We start from the raw sequence: 26814 nt of genomic DNA, 5'->3' as shown, positions 1-26814 counted from the left end.
AAGTCATAATTCATAACATATGGTGCGAAATATCTGCTATGCTTATGCAGAAAATTGTGATAAACTCTTTAATCGTAAAAATATATACTACCTTGATAGCAGTAAATAAGCATGGGGGAAAAAAAATTATTGTTTGCTATTTTGGTGCGGCCCTGTTCCTTCAGCTACAGACAGACCTCAAGATCAGCTGTCAACTGTCAACGAATTTGCAGACAACTCCTAATCATTTTTTTGGTGAAGATCAGAAGATGGCCTGTATTTTTGAAGGTTGGAGAGTGTGACCAGCGCCATCAAAGCAGCCATGTCTTCAACCACGGATGACTCCCTCACAGGAGCTGTTCCTCCTCCCCAGGTATGGGCACTGAAAGGCACCGTCAAGGCCACCCACTACAGCCAGGAGGTAAAAGCCTACCTACAGGAACTGTTTGAGACTGGACGCCACACTGGAAGAAAGTCAAATCCAGCGGATGTTGCGAGAGACTTGAAGTCAGCAAGAACGGCTACAGGTGCAAAGTGCTTCAAGTCAGATGATTGGCTGTCTGCATCCCAAATAGCCAGCTACTTTTCTCGGTTGGCTGCAGCTCATCGCACACAGTCTGCTCCAGATTCAAGCACCACAGCTGAAAATGATGACTCTGATGCCAGGGCTGTTGAACGTGAAGAACTGAGAAACTCTCTTCTGAAGGGCCTTACAGTGTAGCCTAGCTATGTCCTGAATGTTTGTTAGTGGATGTCTAACTCTCACTACTTGATATATATATACATATATATGTTTTGCACTGAATTCATCTTCCTTGGATATGGAAAACATAACCATGTTGTCATGTACACTTAGTGATTACAGAACATGCAGTATCTTTCTTCTCAATTTCTTTGTTCATGCTGCTATAGTACAGGACCACCATGACGTAGATGGCATATGTATGTATACATGTGGATATATGATATATTATATATAATAACTTCTACATAAATATATAGATATTGACAAAATTTGATAAATATAAGATTTTCATTGGAATTTATTCAAACTAGGCTGTTTCACTGGAATATCATTGACTTCAAAACTCAAGTTTTCAAACGTATGTGCCATGAAAATATTAAATTTAGAAAATCAAAAAAATTTTCTCTGTCCCAACATCCTTGGGTAAATACCCTTTTTCTGTGAACAATATCAGTACTGTTAGTGGTTTGAACTGAGATATTTAAAATAAAGGTGACCACATCGGAAATATATTGTCTCATATTTGTTGCTATTTTCCATGATTTGCAATATTGGGAGATATCATATTTTTGGCATGATGCCAAATATTCCATGAAGTAGTAATATATCCAAGCAAACTTTACCTTTTTTCAGTCGGAGAGGGACTAAATTTCCACAATATTGCCAGATATCATGCTTGCAAATACAACGTACAGCTTTTCTAGGAGTTGGAAAAAGTACAATTTTTGCCCCAGAAAGCATGTTTTTTTTTGCTGATCTCAGCTCAAAATCACCCTATCTTCTAAAGTCTGTAAAAGAAAATATAAAAGAGATATGACATTTCTGATTGCAGCTATGATGGTTTAGGGGTTTGACCTCTGTATGTGCCAAATTATAAAAAAAAAATCTGAGTTGGTCATGCATACAGCCCTGCATGATTCTCTCTGAGACAGCTAGTTAACTGTTCGATACTGTCACCCCTTTTTGTTTGCAACACCACTTATTGTCTTTACTTTTTGGCACGTTTTAGCACTAACATGCAAACCACCCACAAATTTACTGTAAAAAAATCCCCATGACAGAAAACTTTGGAACAGAACTTGAGTGATTTCTTTAACACTGGGAAGATCCTAGACAAGCATGATTGCATCTCTTGGTCAGTTACCTGGTACTGTGGTTCCTGGGTCAGGCGGCTCAGCTCCCTGAACTCCAGCTGGATGCTTGTAACTTCGGCTACAGTGCTGTCTGAGGTCCAGCGAGGTGGGTGGGCTGTGCCTTTCCCAATGTTCACATCAGAGTAGGGGATCTTGGACGGAGTGTTGAAGGCAGGCATCAGCCTGTAGCCAATGTCTTTCTGTGAAGAATACAGATTACCAGCAGATGTTTGCAACTGAATGGCACTGAAAACCACAATGTCACAGTTGAATGACTTAATTTGACATCTACTCTTTGATGGAAGGTGTGCAGCTTTGCACTGGGAATGAAGCCACTTTGACTTGTGTTGTTGTTTCTGGCAAAGGACATGTGCTGCTTTTTCTCCTCATTAATGATTACTGAATGCCTTGCTTTGCAGTTTGCCGCTCATGTATTATCAGAGGCACAGTTTTCTCTCAGGAATGCTCGGATGATTAAACTGAGATTGTTCTGCCATTACTAGGCTTTTGTTGCAACGTTACCACTTCAACAGCTGATATCATGAGTCAATTAGTAAACAGAAGAATAATCTGAAACTATTTCAAATAACTATTCAATGAGTCTAAGAAGCACAAACACCGAAAATATACTCCATGACGTACCTCATCCAAGATTTTCTGTTTTTTTTTTTAATAGTACCTTGATTACTATTAAGTTTCTGACTTGTTTTTTGAAGACAACTTGAGCAAGATTGATTCATAGATCAACTGATAATAAAATAAAAAAAATAATAGCTGCCCAAAGTATTTCTATATTCGTTTTTTTTTTTAATCATTCATTTTGAAATATTGTCAACAGTTAAAGAAACAGAAAAGGCCTTTTACTCAGATTGCTGGACTCATTACACCATATTTTACTCTGTGGTCCAGAGTAGTCCTTGAAAGCACAATGAAGGATCAGTTGCTGCTTTCAGTGACCCTGGCAAACACAGATGGGGAGATAAATCCGAGAGCAATGGGAAATTTCTTCTATGTTTTATTAAGTTGTGTAAAGGCAAAAGCAACAGGCAGTAGGAGCTGGGACTAGAGGCAGCTGGGTTCATGATAATGTGTTGGACAAAACTTGTGACAACGTAGACCATCTGCAGTGCAAGTGTCCCAACTGCACACGCGGTCAACTAAAGAAGTGAGACTCAGAGGAAATGCTTCTTTTGAGGAGAGGCTGTGTGAGATCTACACCTTCATAAGTAATCATTAAAAAATATGTAATTGAAGTAGTTGCTGCCTGACTTTGGAGGTGCTTTGTTCAGTATATGTCTGCTACAGCACAAAGGGAAGTTCCAAATTATCCTGTGCCATGTCTGCCTGCAGGCTTCGGACAACAAAGCATCTTCTCCTATTAGCTTCATGCCAGATGTAACAGGCCCCATGTCTTCCAAAAAGGTCCACCTTAGACTGATCAGGCCACAGGATGATATTCCAAAAGTATTGGAGTCATTCAGATATCTTTGGGCAAAAGCCAAACAAGCCTGTATGTTCTTTTAGGTCAGTATTCTTTTGCATCTTGCAACTCTCCCACAGATGCCATTTTTACCTAATGTCTTCCTTTTTGTGGAATCACCAACTTTACCTGAGGCAAGTGAGGCCTGTGGTTCTTTTGATGTTCATCTCGGTTCTTTAGATGCTTGTCTGCGTTCTTTTGTAATCTCCCGGATGAGATGTTCATAGCTCTTGGAGAAATTTTGGTAGGCCGACCACACCTGGGAAGGTTCACCACTGTTCCATCTTCTTTCTATTTCTGCATAAAGTCTCTCAGTGTGGTTTGCTGGAATCCCTGAGCCCTACATATGTGAGTGTGGCTGGTGAAACTGAACCCGCTTGCCAAATGAATTTAGTGATTTGACAAATTGGTAGCTAAGGGAGAAACTACTTTTTCATGGAGAACAGGGACAGGATTTTTCCTTGAAAAAATTAACTCATTTCAAATGCATGTTGTGTTTTCTTGGCATATCTTTGTCCTACATCAAATTAGTTCGATGATCTGAAAAGATCTGCAAAACTAGAAGATACCTGTGGGGGGCAAATACAGTTTCACACTGCTATATAACATTACACAAAAGCCCAATGTGTAACTAGCTGCTAGATACTGTAAAACGGGAGGGTTGTTCAGTGTGTTTAGTGTTAGGGGCAACGTAGTCCTCTGCATTGTAGATTGATGTGTGTCCTATAGTATGTATATTGTAGTATGAATGGAGCCATATGAATGTTCACTGACAATGTTCAAAGTCTGCATCGATCAGTACATGAGAAAGCAGTGTAAAGACTTGGCTTGTGAGTCTTCAAATTCTTGATTTAGGCCATTTTTTCTTGCAAATCACTACAACAGGTGTTTGGCTAGTTAGCACACAATACAGGTGCATCTCATATAATTAGAACAGAAGGAAAGTGTGGAAAAAGTTGACTATTTTTCATCAGACATTGCTCAAAGCACATTAAGTGAAATATTTCAAGACTTTAAATGACAACAGCTTACAGCTCATAAACCCCGTCCCTAAAACCAATCTCAAAATATTAGAATAATGCAAAAAATTAACTAAGACCATTTTAATAAAGGATTAATGATGCAGAAATATCCAAACTCTGAAAAGTTTGTTTAGATGTACTCTGTCAGTGCTTGGCTGGGGCTCCATTTTCTCAACTACCTCAACCATGTAGTGTGACATGGAGGCAATCAGCCTGTGGCATTGCTGAGGTGCAATGGCTGCCCAGGTTGCCTGAATAGTGGCATTCAGCTCTTCTTTATTGCTGGGTCTGGTTCATCCCATTGTCCTCTTGGCAATATGTCACAGATTTTCTATGGTGTTCAGATCTGGTGAGTTAGCTAGCCAATCTAGCACTAATGAGTGGCTTTGGTAGTATGAAGAGATGGCAGGTCCTACTGGAAGACAAAATTTACATCTCCAAACAGCTCTTCAGCAGACAGAAGCATGTACTGCTCCATAATCTGTTGGCAGATGGCTGCGCTGATTTTGGACTTGATTATACATGGTGACCAACAACAGCAGATCTTCTAACTTTGATAACAGGTTACCAAAATTTAAAGAAATAAAGGCTTGAAATATTTCTCTTTATGTGTAATGAGTCTAGAATTCATATAATGTTCACTTGGGCAATGTTTGATGAAGAAAAGGATTTCAGTTTTTCCACCATATTCTAATTATATTAGATACATCCGTACATGTTTAATGATGTTTAATTTAGGCCACTGTGAGTGCATTTCTAAATTCTTCACCTTTTGTTTCTTGAAGCAGTTCGTGGTTAATTTTAACATATCCTTTTTGTCAATGCAGATTGCCAAATGAGAGTGCTCTGTCTTTTACAGCGTTCTCTTACTTTTTGGGCAGTTAACTTTGTTTTTAGAACTTCGATCAGTGCCTCAGAGGAACCTATCGCTATTAAATGTTTCTTCAAGGTTTAAAGAGTCAGAATTTATCAGCTCTGAGATTAGGTGATAGTTTCCCGCGCTGCTTCTTCCTGAGATGTTTTAACAAGTCAGTTTTAGCCCAATGAGGTAAAGAATTAGACTTCACAATTCAAGAATTTACAAGTATAAAGGTAGGTATTTGTATACGACTGTACACGCTGGTGGTAAGGAGAATATAAGACTGGAAACACAATAACAACAAAAAACTGAAGTGTTGAAGTAGCGTGCAGGTCTCACTTCACAATTATGGGCAGTTGTCATACATGGAGAAAGTGCATTCTTTTGTGTGCTTAAAATATGTGTTATTTCTTTTTAAAAGTCTTAGACTGTGAAATGAGTGTGTGTGGATACTCACAGCTTTGTCTAAGAACAGGGTGTCTCCAGTCAGATGGTAAGTACTCAGCAGGCCTCCCAAGATGCGAATGGTGCTTTCAAACAGATTGACATCAACATTTTTGTTGAATGAGAGCTCTGTGGCCACCCATGACTTCGCTTCTTCAAATTCTGCAACATATAGCATTTTAAGAATAAATATATCAAAATATATGATCTATTTCTATATTATTTCATATTAAACATAGAAAATAAAAACATTTAATATATATTACTATATAGATATATTTAGAACTCAACTCATTACGAAGAAATGTTTTTTCTCTTTTCTCACTACTGTCTCAATCAGTGATAAATTACTGTATATGATATTTTTGACTATTGAGGGCATGCCGTATTCAGCTTTGTTGTCAAGAAATGTGTTTGACAAGGTTCTGTGGATGATTTTATACATTTCAACAGAATGATTTGTTCCAGCTACTGATGCCGTCTTCTGCAGAGCAACCTTTTATGCTTGCAAACAGTCAGTACTGACTACAGATTTTTTTGTGTAATATTGGGTGGCATACTTAAAAACACTAATGAAACTGTCTTGAGGAGAAAGTACTAAGTTGGGACGTATAAAGGTCAGTATACCTTCTTTCAGCTCAAGAATCCACATGGTATCCAGGGCATCAATAAGCGTTAACCCCAGACCAAACCACTCGCTGTAAGACTTGGACATGGGTCTGAGCTCATCATGGCCCCAGGCAGACTCTTTATAGCCCTTCCAAGCATGTCTGAAAGCTTCTCGCACCGCCTCCAGCCAGCTAGATTCTGGAACAAATGATACAAACAAGATGCCTGCTCATTATCCCATTACAGGTTACAGAGGGATTTAGAGGATAAAGGGAAAAGTTACACTCATTTAAACTCAATTGCACTTCAAGGAGGACATAACATTTCATAGTCACAAAAAACAGTCACAATCCTACAAACTGTGATACATTCATTACAATTCTGTTAGTTAATTGACTTGACAAACAACGATTTAAAATCAACACAGGAACTGTTAAAAAAAAGAAGACATACCTAAATCTTTGGAGGTTTTGACTTGCTGGTTGGCGGGTGAATCCTCCTTATTTTCCCCATTCTTGGTGCCTTCGGTGGCTTCACCAGTATCAATCACAGCCCCACGCCAACTGAAAGTCACCAGAGGATTCATGAATAAGGAAATAGCACAAATGATAGTCAGATGAAAAATAAGATTGTTGGCTTTGTGAACATATTTGGACAGCAAATATTTGATCCCTTCTGAAACAGTGCCTTCTGATAAAAGTGATATAAAATAAATAACATGAAATACATGAAGAAAAAATTGGTCTCATCTTTACAATTTCATTTACTTAAAAATAATATTTTTTCACATGAAATCACACCTTCAGATTCATAAAATCAAAATTAGTGGCTTCCGATTAGGTGCCAATGATTAAAACCTCAAGGAGTGATAGGTGGAATCTCCATCCATTCATTATCTATCCACCACTTTATCCTCTGTAGGGTCACGAGCCTCAAGGGCCTGGAGTCTAGGGCTGGACCCGAACATCCGAATATTCATTCGCTACAGCAGTATCCGGATATTAATTTTGGCATCTGAATATTCGCCGCCGCCCACATCGGCTCATCCCGTCCTGTGATCACATAAACATATACACATATGTCTATGTGATCACCCCTTCCTCCCCCTAGATGAAAATATCGTCCCTTCCCTCGCCTTCGGCCCACTTCGGCTCATCCCGCTGTCTTTGGCTCATCTCGGCTCATCCATTCGTGTTTCTTACCACCAGCGAATGGCCGGGTTGCTGCCGACTCTGACGTCACGCTTCACTTCGTTGCATAAACACAAGACAAGATGCTGAAGACCTCCACTGTTTGGGAATTCTTCAGTTTAACTGAAGACAAAACGAAGGTAAAATTTGGACCCGGGAGACCAGACGAACGGATCCGAATATTCGGGCCGTCTCCGCCAAAAACTATTTGAAATAACTCATTCCCCTGCAAGTAAAATCATGCACAAGTAGTGCAGATTTCAGAGGACTGTTAATGTTTCCAGGACTGGCTGCACAGCAAAATAAATTTAAATATCTATTTAAATACACTGATGTTGAATTTATTTGTTTGATGCAAAAAAAAAAAAATCTGTAAGAAAATTTCAAAGTAACTCTGCAGCTGATGGTGTAAAATTGCTGCATCTACAATCAGATAGATCTGATTGACCTGCATGAGAGGAATGTCAAGAAAAAGCCTCTGTAATCTACAAAGAACATTTGAACAAAACTAATGTGCCAGTGAGCATACAGGCAAAAAGTTGGCCCTCCCAACTGTTTGGTCCCAGTAAAAATAAAGTGTAGCTGGTCAGCTCAGTGCATCTATCATCACTCATATGTGCCCAGTAATGTGACACAACCCAAAGACAGACTCTTCAAACGATAAAGCTGAACAGAACAATGATCATAAGCAGACCAGCAAATTCATCAAGGCATTTCTCAAAAAGGAGAAATAGAGGGTTATGGAATAACCATGTCAAATTCCAAACCTGAATCCTACTGAAATGTTTGGCCGAACTTCAAACAGGCAGCACATGCAAGAAAACCTTCAAACATCTTGCTACTGTAGGAATTTCGCAGAAATCTTCTTTTCCTTTTGGCTTTTCCCTTCAGGGGTCGCCACAGCAAATCAATTGCCTCCATCTAACCCTGTCTGCTGCATCCTCTTTTCTCACACCAACTACCTTCATGTCCTCTTTAACCACATCCATAAAGCTCCTCTTTGGTCTTCCTCTAGGCCTCCTGCCTGGCAGTGGGAAACTCAGCATCCTTCTACCAATATATTCACTCTCTCTCTCCTCTGGACATGTCTGAACCATCTCAGTCTGGCCTCTCTGACTTTATCTCCAAAGCCTCTAACATGTGCTGTCCCTCTGATGCACTCATTCCTGATCCTATCCATCCTGGTCACTCCCAAAGAGAACCTCAGCATCTTCAGTTCTGCCTCCTGTCTTTTCCTCAGGGACACTGTCTACAGACCAAACAACATGGCTGGTCTCACCACAGTTTTGTAAACCTTTCCTTTCATTTTAGCTGAAACTCTTCTATCACACCTGACACTTTTCTCCAGCCGTTCCAGCCTGCCTGTACACGCTTCTTCACCTCTTTTCCACACTCTCCATTGCTCTGGACCAGGGGTGTCAAACTCAGTTCCTGGAGGGCCACTATCCTGCATGTTTTAGATGTTTCCCTCTTCCAACACACCTGATTCAAATGATCAGCTCATCATCAAGCTCAGCAGAAGCCTGATAACGAGCCTGATCATTTGAATCAGCTGTGTTGGAAGAGGGAAACATCTAAAACATGCAGGAAAGTGGCCCTCCAGGAACGGATCTTGACACCCCTGCTCTGGACTGTTGACCCTAAGTACTTAAAATCCTCCACCTTCTTGATCTCTTCTCCCTGTAACCTCACTCTTCCACTTGGGTCCCTCTCATTCGCAGAAAGAGTGGTCAAATTATGCAGAATGTCCACAAGAATTTATTTCTGCTAAAAGGAGGAATACTAGCTTCTTAATTTTCTTTAAAAAACATTTATTGATATTTTGTTGATTAAATGACTGTAAAAGATAATTTGCTTTGTGGCTGTGTTCAAGTATGTCACCTTCAACTGAAACTGGCACGGTACCAAATAGGATCAAACCTAATGGGCACTGTTAGGTTTTTGGGTTTCTGAAATGTGTTAAAACCCAAAGAATGTCCATGGGACATATATGCTTTTCCACCACCGTAAAAACAAACTTTAGTTGTAATTACACTTTGAGTCTCACCTGATGACTCCATTTTCTTCACCTTCCTTCTTGCTGTCAGCTGCCCTGTCTTCAACCACTGTCTCTGAAGCATTTCCTTTTTGTTGAAGACGATTTTGAAGGACAGGCGGTCCTCTTTTATTGGATGATTTCCTCTGCAACATACGGCAATACCAACAAGTCACTTTAACCATTCACCTCTTTACTTCATTTAATCAAGTTGTTCAGAAAGACGTGCAGATTCACATAACAGCTAAATGTTACATATCAACTTACCACGACATTAAAACCACTGACAGGTGAAGTGACCTAAGAACATAACCCCAGCTCTCTGAGTGATGGTCTAACTATGGGAATGCCTCCTGTGTGACCTCAGCAGAGGTTAAAATACAGTGTTGCTTAGCACAGGTTTTCTTACACGTGGTTTTGCACAAGAAACAAATAACTGATTGCTCCGTCGAAAACTCTCTGTCCTGACCAAACGGGCTTGCACTCAGAGGAGAAAGATGGGGGATAAAAGGCAGTCAGTTCTACACAAGTGCTCCAGCATAAAACTGTTCAGATAGACTGGCTTAGGTCACATACTGATCTTAGTATTTCCCAGAGAAAACTGAGGGCATGCATTTTTTTTAAGTTTTTTTTTTGGCCTTTTTACAGCTTTGTTTGATAGGTGCAGTGGAGACAGGAAAGGAGGGAGAAGAAGGGGGGGGAGACACTCAGCAAAGGGCTGCGAGCGGAAATCGAACCCAGGCCGCTGCATCGGGGAAGTCCCTATACATGGGTCGCTCGCTTAACCCATTAAGCTACTCAGGCGGCCCAGGGCATGCATTTTTCATTCAACCAGTTTCACTATTTTAAAACAAGAAATGGAGAGACAATTTAATGAAGAGGGAAGACAGTTTACGGTGTGCACCTTTTATCAATCAACACACCAAAGACTGCTGGCTCACTGTCTTTTCCCACTGAAGGTTGAGGAAGCTATACCCTTCTGTAAAGGGTCGTGTAGGAATGACAGAATCACTGGCACCAGATACTGAAAAGGGATAGCCTGTGACCGGGGCCAGCTCTCAAACATCTGCCACATCCACATAATAACTCCACTGATGCAGCTCTAGTGAAACTAACAGTGTCAGTCACAATGTGAGGGAGCAGCACCATGTTCAGATCAAACCACTCACTGGCCAGGTCCATAAAGCCAGCCTCTCCACAGACAAGAATAATAATAAAAAAAAAAATCTACAAGGATCATGGACAGTGCCTTCGCCTTGAGCAGGGAGAAGAACACAGGGTACTGAGAATCCTTCGCTGACACATAAAGCATCCAAGGTTGTCTGACTGAAAGGCAGCCAAATCAATTTTACCAAGTAGGGGTCGACTGGATCCAATCATGCAATCTGCATCCAGCAGGTTAACTTTTGATAACAGATTCGCCCCGCAGTTGCAGATATCTCTCAACAACTGCTCCAAACTACCAATCTGTGTGCCAGTGTGTGTAACTGAGGGGACCTCAGCCCTCATGTCTGTTGATGTAAGCCACAACGGTGGAAGTGTCTGTCATCACTACAACATGATGGCCAATCAGCCTTGAGAGTTCAAATATTCAAATACTTAGGGTAATTGCAGCCCTACTCCAACACTAAAACACATTTTGGCAACCACTCTAGTATCTACAAAACAGCTTTCTCCCTACTTTAGCAAACATGTGAAATGTATAGTTGTAATGACACTATAGTGACCTGCAGAATAGTGCAATTAGTGGAGAAGAGAAGTAAACGTATAGAAACCTGGGAGGGTAGTTCTGGCAGTGGTGGTGGACCCTGTTTGGCCGGCTCAGGCAGCACAAGAGGGATGAAGGGCCCCAGAATGCTGTTACTGTCTGCGTCTTGCTTTTCACTTGTAAGGCCTAAATAGACGTGGTGTTAAAATTAAAGCACTGCAGTAACATTTTTCAAGTGTGACAGGTTGACTTGACAATTACTGAAGGTGACTGGTGAGGACCCCTCAGGACCCCACCAATGACTGGAGTTTTTAGTACAGTGGCGGAAAAATGTTTTCAGACACCATGCATTTGAGAAATATTGCATCAAGGTCTTCAGTGCAATTTCTTCTACTACAGTCACAGCCAAAATACTAAAATCCTAAAAAAAAGACATTGAAAACTTAAATTTGATTGATTCCATAAAAATACATTAGAAATTTTGAGTATTGAGTCATTTTGGTCCCAGTGATCCACCGATGAGGGTCGTACTTTTTATGAAAAGACACAATTTTTACAGCTGTGTTTCATGTCCATGTAAAGCAGCACATTTGAAAGTTCTCCAGAGACAAAAACGTCTCAAACAAGGAACCTAATGCAGGAAACACCTGAAGATGCAGATTCTCAGCCAGGAAGGGTACAGCTGCTGCCAGATATCCAGGAAGTGCAGATGCAGTCCTTCAGCAGTTGGATTCACTCTGCAGAAAAACAGACCAACCAACAGCTTGGAAGACAAACCAAGATCTGGGCGTCCAAGAGTTTGTTCAGCAAGAAGTGACTGCTTCCTGATCAACATGTGGAGGAAAAACAGCCAAATGACATCACAGGAGCTTCAGCAGCAGTGATCAAACCAAAGTGCTGTCCAGTGTTCCACCTGCACTGTACATGGCCAACTTTTAGATCATGGCTTAAGGTCCAACAAAGTTTTCAAGAAGCCCCTGATCAATGAGAGACAGAGGTTAGCCCGACGTCGTTGGACCCAAGAACACAAGAACTGGACAGCCAGGAAGTGGAAGAAGATTCTGTGGTCAGATGAGTCCAGTTTCCAGCTTTATCTTCCTCCTGCTGATCTGAGGATTCACAGAAGGCCAGGTGAAGTCTTATCTCCAGCATGTACAGCACCTACTGTCAAGCATGGTGGAGGCAGTATCATGGTTTGGGGATGCATGAGTGCTGCTGGTGTTGGTCATCTTACATTGAACTTTGCCAAGTATTGTGGCATTCTCCAAACCCACATGCTCCCCTCTGCACATACACTGTTCTGTCGAGGTCAAAACAGGATAATGCCCCTTGCCACAGATCCAGGACCAGTAGAACTTGGCTGCAAGAGCTCAGCATCCAGGTCTCAGAGTGGCCAGCTCAGTCCCAGACATGAGCCCCAGTAAAAATCTGTGGTGGATGATCAAAATGTCTGTTTCAAAGCGTAAATTAAAGAATTTAGAAGAATTAAAAGCAGTAATTGAATAAGAATGGAACCATATTACCCCTCTACAGTGTGAACGGCTGGTGGGAAACATCCAGCCAGGATTAGAGCTCTACTGCTGCTAATGCAGGACTATCCATCCATCCATTCTCTATACACCACTTTATCCTCACTAGGGTCGCAGGGGGGGTGCTGGAGCCTATACCAGCTGACTCGGGCGAAGGCAGGGGACACCCAGGACAGGTCACCAGTCTGTCACAGGGCTACATATACAGACACTCACACTCACATTCACACCTACGGGCAATTTAGAGTAACCAATTAACCTCAGCATATTTTTGGACTGTGGGAGGAAGCCGGAGTACCCGGAGAAAACCCACACATTGCACAGGGAGAACATGCAAACTCCATGCAGAAAGATCCCAGGCCGGGATTTGAACCAGGGATCTTCTTGCTGCAAGACGAAAGTGCTAACCACTAGCCACTGTGCAGTCTAATGCAGGACTACTGAATATTAATTTAATGATGTTTGCTAGTTTAGTTTTTGTCCTGTTTTGAACACATTCTCTGTTACTAGTTGACTTTGATACCAACAATGCTGAGAACTGAGAGATTGAAACCGTCAAGAATTTAGTTTTGTTCATTTTTCTTGTGAACAATAAATACAAAAAAATGAATTTGTATTTGCTTATCTAATGCAGCCACATATTTTGAAACACAAAAAAGATTTTTCCATAAATATTTCATGATAATATTTGAGACTGTGCAAAATTTTAAGGATGTCTGAAAACTTTTTTCCACCACTGTATGCCTACTTGTTTTGACTGTATCCTAAAAAGCTAAAGGGGAAAAAAAAATCCTTATTGAGTTGGCATTCAGTAACTCCAGCCTTCAGGAGGTTCTGACAGCTTACCAGTGGCTCAGACTCATAGGATACAAAAGGAGTCTTACCTCTGAGGTGTTCTGTGAAAGAAGGATAAGAAGCTATTCCACAAATGAACAGGAGGACAAAGATTAAAAGGATGAGGCTCCGCTGAAGCCTGGACAGCTGCTTCCATTTCTGAAGGCACACAAAATGAGGAAGACAAAGAACAATGCCAACTTAGATTCTGACTTTTTCACGATTTTGAGAGTGCAAGGTTTTTCTAGCAGCTGACATTTTTCACTTAAACGGAAATGATTGTGTGCTTTTGTGTTGCTAAAATCTTTTGAACAAGAGAATGACAAATTTAGTGCTGCTATTGCATACTGATCAAGCAATAATAATACTAATCACCAGCACGCTTCACAGCAAAAGCTTCCTTGATTTTTCAGGGACATATTCTGTCATTTTTTGTAAAATGATTACATCATATTAAAACAACAAACCCAACAACTTTAGATTTGAATCATGGTTCAGACCTTTATTGCAAGTTGAAGTGTTTGTGGTCTTTGCCTGCATCTTTTAAACTAACAGGTGAATTGTTATGACGTGGATTCAAGATACACACGTGGACAAAATTGTTGGTACCCCTCAGTTAAAGAAGGAAAAACCCACAATTCTCACTGAAATCACTTGAAACTCATAAAAGTAACAATAAATAAAAATTTATTGAAAATTAAATAATCAAAATCAGCCATCACTTTTGAATTGTTGATTAACATAATTACTTAAAAAAAAAAACTAATGAAATAGGGCTGGACAAAAATGATGGTACCCATAACTTAATATTTTGTTGCACAACCTTTTGAGGCAATCACTGCAATTAAACGATTTCTGTATTTGTCAATGAGCGTTCTGCAGCTGTCAACAGGTATTTTGGCCCACTCCTCATGAGCAAACAGCTCCAGTTGTCTCAGGTTTGATGGGTGTCTTCTCCAAATGGCATGTTTCAGCTCCTTCCACATATGTTCAATGGGATTCAGATCTGGGCTCATAGAAGGCCACTTTAGAATAGTCCAACGCTTTTCTCTCAGCCATTCTTGGGTGTTTTTGGCTGTGTGTTTTGGATCGTTGTCCTGTTGGAAGACCCATGACCTGCGACTGAGACCAAGCTTTCTGACACTAGGCAGCACATTTCTCTCCAGAATGCCTTGATAGTCTTCAGATTTCATCGTACCTTGCACACTTTCAAGACACCCTGTGCCAGATGCAGCAAAGCAGCCCCAAAACATTACTGAGCCTCCTCCATGTTTCACCGTAGGGACAGTGTTCTTTTCTTCGTATGCTTGGTTTTGAGTCTATGAACATAGAGTTGATGTGCCTTACCAAAAAGCTCCAGTTTGGTCTCATCTGTCCAAAGGACATTCTCCCAGAAGCTTTGTGGCTTGTCAACATGCATTTTTGCAAATTCCAGTCTCGCTTTTTTATGAGTTTTTTTCAGCAGTGGTGTCCTCCTTGGTCGTCTCCCATGAAGTCCACTTTGGCTCAAACAACGACGAATGGTGCGATCTGACACTGATGTACCTTGGCCTTGGAGTTCACCTTTAATTTCTTTGGAGGTTGCTCTGGGCTCTTTGGATACAATTCCAACGATCCGTCTCTTCAATTTGTCATCAATTTTCCTCTTGCGGCCACGTCCAGGGAGGTTGGCTACTGTCCCGTGGGTCTTGAACTTCTGAATAATATGAGCCACTGTTGTCACAGGAACTTCAAGCTGTTTAGAGATGGTCTTATAGCCTTTACCTTTAAGATGTTTGTCTATAATTTTTTTTCGGATGTCCTGGGACAATTCTCTCCTTCGCTTTCTGTTGTCCATGTTCAGTGTGGTACACACCTTTTCACCAAACAGCAGGGTGACTACTTGTCTCCCTTTAAATAGGCAGACTGACTGATTATGAGTTTGGAAACACCTGTGATGTCAATTAAATGACACACCTGAGTTAATCATGTCACTCTGGTCAAATAGTTTTCAATCTTTTATAGAGGTACCATCATTTTTGTCCAGGCCGGTTTCATTAGTTTGTTTTTTTTAAATAATTATGTTAATCAACAATTCAAAAGTAATGGCTGTTTTTGATTATTTAATTTTCAATAAATTTTTATTTATTGTTACTTTTGTGAGTTTCAAGTGATTTCAGTGAGAATTGTGGGTTTTTCCTTCTTTAACTGAGGGGTACCAACAATTTTGTCCACGTGTGTATAACCATGATCCTTGGAACAAAAGCTATTTTGTGTTTCCACAAGGACACATTACTTTAGGCTTGTGGGTGATCATACAACTCAGTGCAAAAGAAGTCCTATGTTACTTTAAATAGAAGTTCCTTCAACATCATTGCAGTTCCACGGTTGTGTGGACGTTTTTGCAGCCTAAACACCACAGTGTGACTGTTATGGACACAGGTAATTGTGTGTCTTGTTTCTGGGGTTGATTCCTTTTTGGCCTTTGTGTGGGGAGATGGCACATGTGGGCCCAGCTGTGGCTGGTTTCAGAGTCTCTCTGGAACTCAATCGTTTCAACTGATGACTCCAGAGCAGAAGACCTGCACTCCAGCCTTTTTCTTCCCGCCTCTCTGATTTGGCCACCACCCAGTTCCCTCCACCTTCAGTCGACCGGGCGCAGCCATCACCACACCTGAAGAGTATATATCTGCAATCTACACTCTCAGTCGGGGCGGCTGGTTTGATGTAACCAGTTCTCCCTGGTGCCTCTTTGTGACTCGTTTGTATTTTGGTATGGTCCCTCAGACATTTAGAGCTTCTGTTGGCAGCTGCTAATTCAGTGAAGAGCCTCCAGTCTTAGTAGAGACTGTGGCTCCTCTTAGGAGTCCACCACCTTTTTTGAGAAGCTGTTTTGTAACTTGAGTCTTTGTGTATTGTGTATTAAATGTGTGTTCTTCCTGGGCACCACTTTTGTGTAGTTAGTTCTCAGGGATGGGAACAGCAAGTTCTGATTCCAGCGGAAAGTTGTTGATTGGGGGGGGGGCAGCGACTTCCAATCGCTGGGCCGTTTACAATCGAACGACAGCGTTAACGTCGTTACCATCTCGCGGGAGTATCAGCGACAATAAAGTGTTCAAACTTGAAGTGAAATACGCGGAAGCATCCGCGGAAAATTCCCATCCCTGAGTTCTGTGCACTGTTTGTATTAGTTTCTGTTACTTGTGGTGGGTGTTGCCTCTGTGTTTAAATTTGGCGAGGGAGTTTAGGTGTTTTGCTTGTGCTTAGTTAGGTTAGATACTCTGTCGGCCTTCGTTTGGTTTGAATTTGTTCTTTGACTAGGCAAATCGCACCAGTCTTGTTTTGCTTTGTTTGATCAGTTTGCTACTGAGCAATAGATTCCTTTACCGGAACCAGTAACATCTGGTTATTTTATTCCATTCAGCTGACCTTAGAGGTTAAATCGTAACAGCTACAAACAAGCTCTGTTATTTTATTTATTTTTCTAGTTGTCAAATCAGGTCAAAGTGATCTTCTATTAATTCACGACTATGCTTATGGCACAGTAGTGTATTTAATAACTTCTGCATCGTAATTGAACTTAGAACTGTGATGATGGTTCTACAGCAGTATGAACTGCGAGCCAAAGGCAAACTGCCAGTACAGCAAACTGACTGTTCCGTATATGGTAACATTACCTGTGAATATGCATGTTTGCAAATTAAGGGACCAAATATGCATCAGTATAAGCATGCAAAATGCCAGGAGGCTTTGTGGGATTTGAATACTGTTGGTGGGGCTGGCCAAATGCTTACATCATATTAAAATGGCATAATACATCTCTTAAAAGTCAAACAAGCTTTTGCATTGAAGCAGTCTGGTAATTAGTACAATTAGGTGTTTATCTGAGGGAACGGTGGAGTGAATCAACCAACATGAGTTGTGTGTAAAAGCCTAGTAACAGAACATATGTGACTAGAATCTGCTCCTGATCCAATTTCAGTATCAGAAACTGTTCACAGAAAGTTTTTTAAATGTTTTGTTGCTGTAACTAATTTTATTATAATGATTTTATTAACCACAGTCACAGCTTTGGATATCACTGTTCTGTCTTATTTGCCATTTGAATAATGACAGAGAATAGAGCCAACAACTTTGTATTTGTTAGGTTTATCTGTTTAAAACATGTATGTTCTTTACCTTACTATGTGAAGCACTTTGAGATTATACACACTGTGAATTGGCAATATAAAAATAAAATGAAACTGAACTGAATCTGAATAAATGTAAAAGATAACAATAATAACAATCGAAAGTAAAATAAAATACATGTTTGAAGCTCTCATCCTGGCATTAGAATTAATAATAGTTAACACTGTCATGGTGTGGTAATGCTGTACGTTTGGCTAAGGAGGATGAGCAAAGTAAGAATTTCAGTGTAAAGTGTATCTGTCTGGTTTTCTGTGCATATGACAACAAGATTCCTGAATCTTGAATAATGAACAATAGCTTTAAAACATATTTTAAATCTGAACAAAATTGATAACAGATATTTTTCCCCAAATCGTTCAGCCCCAATCACATAAACCTGCAATCATCAGGGCCCAGTATTTCAAACATAATGATTGGATTAAACCCAGATCTGATCCAAAATTGGGTATTTCAAACAGCATTTAATCTTGATAATTTAAATCCAGATTTGGAAATCCAATCCTGCCTTTAATCCAGATTTGAGCCTGTGTTGGGTATTTCAAAACTTCAGTCCCAAATCTGGATCAGTTTTATCCTGAAAAACAGCATTAAATTAATCCCACCTCAGGGTAGGATCAGAGTGTGATCCCATGTATTAGTTCCACATATACTCATCGATAGATAGCTTTTACTTGCATTTCTCGCAATCATTAGAATAAAAAGATATTTTTAATAAATTAAACCTCTTCATGTACAGTTTTTTTATTGAACAGAAAAAATCAAAATTTCACAATTGTCAGAAAAGTAATAATTCAAACAACAATAAAAATGTCCTCAACCCAAAATTGTAACACCTAAACTTAAAGTTTTCACACTACTTTAACATTTGCTTTTCCAGTAATTGTATTTTTAACTCAATGTGTTCTTGCTGAAGCATGGTAAGTTTTATTTGTTCCTTAGCAAGTAGAATTTGCTGGTGTGCTCGCTCAGTTTCCATCTTGAGAAGTTTTTGGTAGGCATGATCCTCATCATGATCCTTATCATGTGATGTAGATCTTCCACCACCTTTACCACATCTGCCCGATGAACCAGCAGGAAGAGTGGTCAGAAGTGCTTTGGTTGATTTGTATTTTTCCTAAATATTCTAGGAATACTTTTGTTTTCCCTTTGTTTATGTTCAGGAAAGCTACTGGATATCTCACATTTGTCTTATGTTTTTATTTTATTACACTAGTCTGTGATGCCCTTTTATAAAATGCATCTCTAAATATGAAAGGTCAGTGACAAGGCAATTGTTTAAACAGAGAATTGAAGTAAACATCGACTCCATGCAACAGAAAATATTTTGAATGACTATATAATACTTTTGCATTTGGTATATTAATTTATCAAAGATCTCTGTAGCCTTAAGATCTACAAAACACACACTCTGTCTCCTGTCTGTGACCCTGAGGGCGGTTGATCCTAGGGGCGGGATGGATTTGAAAATCTCAATCCGAGAGGATCAGGATTATTCTGATCCAATCCAGCAAAGTTTTGAAATACCGGGATAGAAGATCCTGATCCATGGATCAGGAAAGTGGGATTTGGAAATCTCGATCAATTTAATCTGGATTTAATTTTTTGAAATACTGGGCCCAGAGGACTGTAAAGACAAGCGCAGAGAAGAGGGACAGGTCTTGGCTTGGACCAGCTTACCCTCCAGCAGGACTGCCTCCTCCACTGCTTGCTGTTGTTGTAACTTCCACTTCCTTGTCCAGGAAAGCTTATAGTTACATAGTCCGGGCGGGATGACAGGTGCATGTCTGTAACCAAGGCCTGAGTAAAGAAACAGGTTGGAGGGTGGTGAGAGGAGAGCTAGATGGAGGAGGCAGGTGTGATGAGAGTAAACTCACCACTGAGCATTCTGGGGTGAGCAGGCTAGTAGGTCATTTTGTGAAGTTACAGAGTGAACCAAATTGTCATACAAGAGCATCTTCACCCTGCTGAGACTCACTTCACTCACACAAATGGCTAGAACCAAATGTCAAACTGATAGTTCACCCTATGCGGAGTACCATAAGCATAAATGCACAGTACGACATAACTACTTATCCGTCACCACATCTGTAGAGGCACCCAACAGGCCAAGTAGATATTCATTTAAGAACTACTTTATCAGCTAAATCAATATAAACTTTACATCGATATGCAAAGCTCTCCCGCTGATTACAACCCGTTATGTAGCGAATTAAAACAACATGACTTCATGAGACCGCTAACTTACCTTTCATTGAACAGGCTAAGTGTGATGCAGCTACGCTAAAGCCGCTACTTCGATTACGCGTCACCGCCTCAAATGAACGTTTTGGCGGCTTCACCGCCCAATTGTGGACCGAGGCATGACTCGAGGCCTAAAACTACCGACAGCACGGCTTAAACTGTCTAGCAATTTCTAAGTTCTGCAGAAGAATTATTTAAATAACAATGCCTAGCTGGTGACTTAATGCCTATTCATGAGTTAAAACGTGTAACTGACCTCAGAAAGTATTAAATGCAACCGATCAGATCTTCCAGCAGGAGGGTGACAGTTGTCACTGTTTGAGCTGCGGTTAGCTCAAGGTTGCTGCAACAGCTCCAGGGGTTCCCCCATGCTCAAACCACTTCATCGATACTCCAGTCGAAAGCCACGCAGCTTTAATTTTGATATTTTAATTCTTGTGTCGATATTACACAGACGATCAAAAACCTGCTGAATGTCACCAACTTGTAGCTTCGGACATGATGCTGATCTCTGACATCAACAAATGTGTCCATGCTGCTTTCAGGCACTTCCCCCAAAACATCGTACATATCAGAACTACTACATCTCAGCGTTAGTATTTCAATAACTAATTCAAAGCACTGAATCGGTATTAATCAATCTGAAAAAAATGAATCAGTATTTTCACTACTATTTGTATGACGTTATTTTACATTATTACTCAACAACAGTTTCAACTGCTGCTACATTTCAATGTTATTTGCAATACTGATGATACAGGGTGACACAAAAAAACGGGAATTTTTTTTAACAATCCAATAAAACCAAGAGTGATGGAAGAAAAATATTTAATTCATAGTAATTGAAACCTTAAAACATGCCATTTAATAAACAATGATGGAATTTTCCTTTTTTTTAAATTACTTCCTGTAGATGGCGCCCCCCTGTACGAATGCATTCTTGAAATCTACCTGGGGCTATCTCAAGAGTAAAGTGTACACGACTCCACCAAGAACTCTGGATGATTTAAAACAGAGAATTCAGGATGAAATTCACAGTATCCCAGCTGAGATGTTGCAGCGGTCAACGAGGAATCTCAGCAGCAGATTTCAAGAATGCATTCGAACAGGAGGACGCCATCTACAGGAAGTAATTTTAAAAAAAGGAAAATTCCATTCCATTCTGCCTTTTCCATTATTGTATCCATCTCTCTATGCTGTGAGCTCCCTGCAGCTTTCCAACAAGCCTGACTGAAAGGAGGCACAGAAATGGAGATTTACTCACTGCATTCATCTGCACTGCCCGCCAAGCCTCTCTTGTAGAATGTTTTTTTGGAGGTTTCCAACCTGAAAATGAATGAACTAAATCCACCCAGTAGAACAGGAGTGTCAGACAAACCAGAGGGTCCAATCCAGCCCGTGGAACACAGCTTTGTAAGGTGAAGGCATCAACTGCAAACTGTAAATTTGTAAACCCAAAATTTAAAATCATTTCTCAACCTTGACAAGTTGATCATAAAGTAAAATACTAGATTGTTCATTGTTTTTTTTTCTCATTTTTTTTACTTTTGTCATTTTGATCATAAAGTAAAATACTGTTCATCAGTTCCAGATGACTAAAATGTTTTGAGTCTTTCTAGACACTCTGACTTGGAAGTTGTAATGTGTAAATGATAAACTGAGGCATTGCTGAAATTTCACAGATTTTTCTTTAAAAATGTCAGATTGTTTATGTTTTGTATATAAAAAACAATTCCTTAAATGTGAACATTTTCAGAACATACCGGGCTTTGCAAAAGTTCTGTTACACTTGTTGAGACATTCACAAAAATTAACACAATGATTTTTTTGGTGCAATAAGATAAAACTTTTGGGTGGCCACATTTCTGATTAATATTATCATTAACACATATATTGAAATATTTGGAAAATAAAAATTATCTTATTGCACCAAAAAATCTTTGTGTTCATTTTGCTTGCATTTTGCAAGTGTAACAGAACTTTTGCAAAGCCCGGTATTTCTTTCTATACTGACAGTCAACAGAAACTTTCAGGTAGAAATGTGCGCAAATTCTACTTGTAGGGGGGTTGTAATTATTCATTGTGGATTTACTGATGATCTAGTGCCCTGGTAGTTGAGATAATGATGAGTTGTCATTTTGTCATGATTCATTGCACATGGGTTGGTCACTTTGCAAAAGTGAACCAAATACACACCAAGCCATACTCAGTGAGTATCTGCACAATGTGAGAATGGGTTTTGAAGGCCTATATAAAGGCCCAAAAAAGGCCACCATTGTTAGTCCAGTGAACAGCATCATGCCGCGTCTATCACATGAACAGCGTCTCCGGGCACTGGGTATGGTGGAGGCCGCTTTGAGCTACAGTGATGTAGCCAGGCGTATGGGCTGTTCCCAACCCACAATCAGAAGCCTGGTCCAAAGCATGCGCCGACGGATTGCTGCCTGCATCCAAGCAAATGGAGGCCAGACTCGGTATTGACTGTTGTGACTTTGTGTTTGGCAGGTGCTGTTTTCTTTTGTGAAATTCTTTATTTTGAAATCATTCTTGAAACTTTAGATTTCTGTTTCTGTATGCCAATATGCTAAACAAATGATTCATATGAAGAAAATCCAGTTTCGGGCTTCAAAATAAAAATTATGTTTAAAAATATGGTCTCAAAGTTTCTACTGACTCAGTGTACTAAAATAAAGAAAAATGTGGAGTTGCGGTTATTTATTGGATATTATGCTGTAATGTTACTGGTGCGGTCCACTTGAGATCAAACTGGGTTGAATGTTGCCCCTGAACTAAAATAAGTTCAACACCTCTGCAGTAGATGCTTTGTAGATTCTAAAACTAAAATACAGATACACAATACAACCCATCTGTATGCAAGGGGAAAAAATGCATTAAATTAATACATGCACCTTTCCTACTCTGCTACATCCTCTTCCAACATGCAGCTCCACTAAATATTTCCAGAAAAGATTCATTAATCACACCTAAATTCAAACAAGGATTCTCTTTGCTGATGTCATTTGTCTCAACAGAACAAAATAAAATGATCAGTGCAATGAATGACTGAATCCAAGGTATGGTGGTTCTTGTTGAAGAAATACAATAATAATTTGTCTTTTACACAGATTTTATTTTGTTAATGGAAAAAGCTTTTAAGCTTTGACAGCAAATTTGCGGATGGAGTAGAGGAGGTCTTTCCTCTGCTGTTTCTTGGTGCGCAGACTCTCTTCATGCTTGTTGAGCCGACGGCGCAGAGCTCTGGTCTTCTTGGGTCTCAGATCCAGGGGCTTGTACTTCTTGCCCTGGAGGAAATGAAATAAAAACTCAGAGCTGAAAAACGTTTGTGGCAGGATGAAAGGCCAAAGTGCTGTTGATCTCATCTCTAAATGTTTGATGTGTTATCCAATATGTTTCACCCAAATGTCAAACACTGCAGACAGCAATGTAAGTAGTGTTGCAAGCATTTTGTTCTGCCGAGGAATGAACACACACCAAGGCTTTATTATCCAGGTCAATGATGTTATTTCTACATATATTTAAAATCCAATACTAGAAATAACACTTGTGTTAGTACATCGCCAGCTCAGGACACTTGACATGTAATGCATCAGAAGGAGAGCACCACACTGTTCTTTACTAAGTTCACATCGACTGCAGCCTTTTAATAAGTAACAGAATTAGACAGGATGCTGTCTGATTAGCGTGGAAGTGGCTTTTCAGATGTGGCATTGCTATCCAGCACTTTCAATTTGTTCACAAGTTTGGTAGCCTTGTCATGTCAGCTTTTTGGGGAGACAATCTGTACATGTCATCTCAATCTGCAGATGCTTTCAGGGCAAATTTTCACTCCAAGAAAAGCAAAAAAGATATCCCCATAAACACCGTGTAAGCAGTTGCAAAGTCAAGAAAGGACAGCAACACTTAGCGTCACCATCCAGCCTAAACTCTGCAGTGTGCCGACAGAAATATGAAATGTAATATATTTTGTGTAATGGCAGCTCCAGGGAGCCGACAAATCAAAATATAGTCCCAATCAGAATTACTGCAGTCAATGTGAACGTAGCCATCGACATTTTGGAACATTCAGGTCATCTCAAGTCTCAGTCTTTTGGTAAGCAGTTGTGAATGCATCAGCAAAACATCAGCTCAACAACTATCATCTTAGACGAGAGAACCACGGAAAGAAAGTCCCAAGCAGGCATGTCTGAGTGCTAAATGAGAAGCAGCTGTTTGTTCAGTTCAAATGGTCTCACCTTGTAGAACTTCCTCAGGTTCTCCTTCTGTGTCTGGTTAATTACAGTCAGGACTCTGGCGATGGATTTGCGAACAACACGGCTGTGAAGAACAGAGTCAAGTCAGACACTTGTGCAAAAAAAAATAAAAAATTGGGACTAGAGATAATTAGGAAGGCTAGCCCCAGAACAACAGAACTATACGCAAATCACATAAAATTCATTAACAAACAGTGTTCACAGTAACAGTTACACTTCATCTGATGGATCTGCAGACCTCAATCTCTACCAAAAAGACATCTACATTCCAGAACAGGGGTGTCAAACATGCGGCCCACGGGCCAAAATCGGCCCGCCAGAGGGTCCAATCTGGCCCAGGTTGACTTTGAAATGTCTAGAAATTACTTTAATTTTGTCATTTGGTTTCCAGTTTTTGTTGTTTTGTGTTTACCGTTTTGTCTTGCCTGTGGTTTTTGTCTAGTTTTTGCTTGTGTCATTCTGCATCTCATTTTAGTCCATTTTTTTGGCGATTACATAGTAACTTTTTTGTCTAATTGTCTCGCGTTTGTTTTGTGTCGTTTGTCTCATTTTTGGTCATTTTGTTTCTCGCTTTTGTCGTTTTTTGTCCCATTTTTGCAATATTTTGTTTTCTTTTATCTGATTTTTGTCATTTTGATCACAAAGTAAAATGCTGTATCATTCAGTTCCAGAGAGCTGTGACTAAATGTGTTCCTTTGTGGACACTCTGATCTGTAACTTATAATGAATAAATGATAAACTAAAGTATAATGTTGCTGAAATTGAATTTACTATTCATAAGAAATTTCAGGTTGTTCATGTTTTGTAAAAAGATAACTCTTTATATGTGAACTTTTTTGCACCAAAACAAAGGAAAAAATTTGGAGATGTGGTTATTTATAGGTTATGTTTGACACGACTGTTTTAGAATACTGCAATTTGTCCCATTTGCCTTGTAATTCAGTGACACTATGGAGTTTGTCAAATTCAAACCTGTTCGCTACACAGAAAAGTGGCAAACTTAACCTCCCCTTAGCTTAAACTTGCATGTCATCATAATCACTCTATTTTACATATTTTTAAAAAATGAATAGTCAAAAATGAACCATTGCACCAGATCCTGTAAAATAATCTAAATTCTGCACTCCTCGGTCAACTAACATGCCATTACTGACTCAACTGGACCCACAGTCACAGGAGAAAAATTCAGGTACTTTTCTGGTGACAGGGAGCCAGAGGGGAGACACATATTGAAACAAATAAAACATCTAAGCAGGAAAATTGTATGCAGAGTCCTCAGTTTCTGGTATTGGAAAACCAGAAAATTTTGGGCATGCTTTCTAGCACTGCAAGTTGTAAAACACCCAGCAAGTGCTTGAAGTTTAGAAGGTTTACAAGTTCTGAATACACAGCATTAACATGAATATGTCTTATAAGCCTGATTAGTTAAATATTTTGATCACATTTTAGAATTATAAACTGATCAAACCACAAGCATGTGACCCCCTGGCCACAATCACCTGTGCTTAGTATAACCATTTATAGGGACAGCAATATAAAAACTGGGGTACTCTGAACCCATAGGAACGTGTACTTGTGTGTTTCATCATTCAGTACTTACATCTTGGACAGCTTGGAAGCAGCTCCTCCGGTAACCTTGGCCACACGGAGCTGGGACAGTTCATTTTTCAGGTCGTCCAGCTGCTTGAGCAGCTCCTCTTTCTTCTTGCCCCGCAGATCTCTTGCCTTGATCTTGGCCTGGATAATAACAGCGTAATTTAACGTGTTAGTCCGAGAACCACATTTGCTTAAAACGCGCCATTTCAGAAGTCCGAGTAGAGCCATTAGTTCGATTCCGTTATACCGGGTTTACTCCAAAACACATTTTTGGAACCCTGCGCTTCTTCCCTAGGAGTGGGCCAAGTTAACACAAGATTGACAGGCGACCTTAAATCTTCATATAATCCAGCCGGTAAACAAGCTTTCCTCCAATAACATTTACAAAAACGTTAGCTTTACGTGTTCACTATCCATGCAAAGACAACGTTTTACTGTCAATAATATCCAGTGGTACTAGCTAGCAGGCTATTGCTAGCCTGCCATATTCTCAACAGCAACTCTGCTTAGCCGTATCAGTCGGAACTATCGCTCCGTAAAATACCATTTTATTGCACTCCGGTAACAAGCTGCTCAACAACAAGAACATAAACAAGCAGCTAACAAGCTTATGTGTGCATATAACACGAGTTAAACGAGTTTTGTTTGCTGCTACGGGTGAAAATTTCATATTTAATTGCAGAGTGTCGCTGCTCACCATGTTCACTCTCGCTGCCCTGTTGGAAAGGCCGGACGCACCGCGTGCTCACAAGAAGTAGCTTCCGGACAATTTCTTCTTCGTCGGGTTGATCCAGAGGCTGCAACGCCCCCTGCAGGCCGGAAGTCTGGACAAACGAACAAAACAGAAACAGGACACAAAACCGGGTCGAGAACAATCTTTACAATAAAGTATATAACAAAACAAACAAACAAATAATAGCTAAAAATAACACAAAATAAGAAATACAAAAATAAAAACAAAACATGCTC

The 26814-nt window shown here is 40.0% G+C and overlaps 2 protein-coding genes across 2 annotated transcripts in view; both read right to left on the bottom strand.

The window, feature by feature from the left end:
- Positions 1-20542, bottom strand: part of LOC110971058 (endoplasmic reticulum mannosyl-oligosaccharide 1,2-alpha-mannosidase-like) — a 39270-nt gene extending 18728 nt beyond the window's left edge. The window contains exons 1-9 of the mRNA XM_051950689.1: positions 20235-20542; positions 19415-19534; positions 13618-13726; positions 11272-11390; positions 9509-9642; positions 6725-6834; positions 6290-6469; positions 5676-5824; positions 1869-2057 (exon numbers count right to left, since the gene is read on the bottom strand). Of these exons, the coding sequence (XP_051806649.1) occupies positions 1869-2057; positions 5676-5824; positions 6290-6469; positions 6725-6834; positions 9509-9642; positions 11272-11390; positions 13618-13726; positions 19415-19519 (1095 nt within the window). The 5' untranslated portion in view covers positions 19520-19534; positions 20235-20542. The remainder of the gene's footprint in view (positions 1-1868; positions 2058-5675; positions 5825-6289; positions 6470-6724; positions 6835-9508; positions 9643-11271; positions 11391-13617; positions 13727-19414; positions 19535-20234) is intronic.
- Positions 20543-23087: 2545 nt separating this feature from the next.
- Positions 23088-26662, bottom strand: LOC110969663 (60S ribosomal protein L35). Its single transcript, XM_022219789.2, has 4 exons — positions 26543-26662; positions 25850-25986; positions 24232-24313; positions 23088-23280 (listed from the first exon to the last, which is right to left on the bottom strand). Exons 1-4 carry the CDS (start codon positions 26543-26545, stop codon positions 23131-23133), a joined length of 372 nt encoding a protein of 123 aa, XP_022075481.1. The 5' UTR covers positions 26546-26662; the 3' UTR covers positions 23088-23130.
- Positions 26663-26814: the final 152 nt, after the last annotated feature.

Source organism: Acanthochromis polyacanthus, chromosome 7 (genome assembly GCF_021347895.1).
Source record: "Acanthochromis polyacanthus isolate Apoly-LR-REF ecotype Palm Island chromosome 7, KAUST_Apoly_ChrSc, whole genome shotgun sequence".
In the NCBI taxonomy this organism is placed as follows: domain Eukaryota; kingdom Metazoa; phylum Chordata; class Actinopteri; family Pomacentridae; genus Acanthochromis; species Acanthochromis polyacanthus.
This window is presented reverse-complemented; position numbering and strand designations above follow the sequence as displayed.

What these genes read in the sequence shown, in the direction of transcription:
- LOC110969663 (XM_022219789.2), bottom strand. An exon ending in GCTTCCAAGCTGTCCAAGAT is followed by an intron (nt 24,314 to 25,849) that starts GTAAGTACTGAA and finishes TGTTCTTCACAG; the next exon opens with CCGTGTTGTTCGCAAATCCA. An exon ending in ACCTGAGGAAGTTCTACAAG is followed by an intron (nt 23,281 to 24,231) that starts GTGAGACCATTT and finishes CATTTCCTCCAG; the next exon opens with GGCAAGAAGTACAAGCCCCT.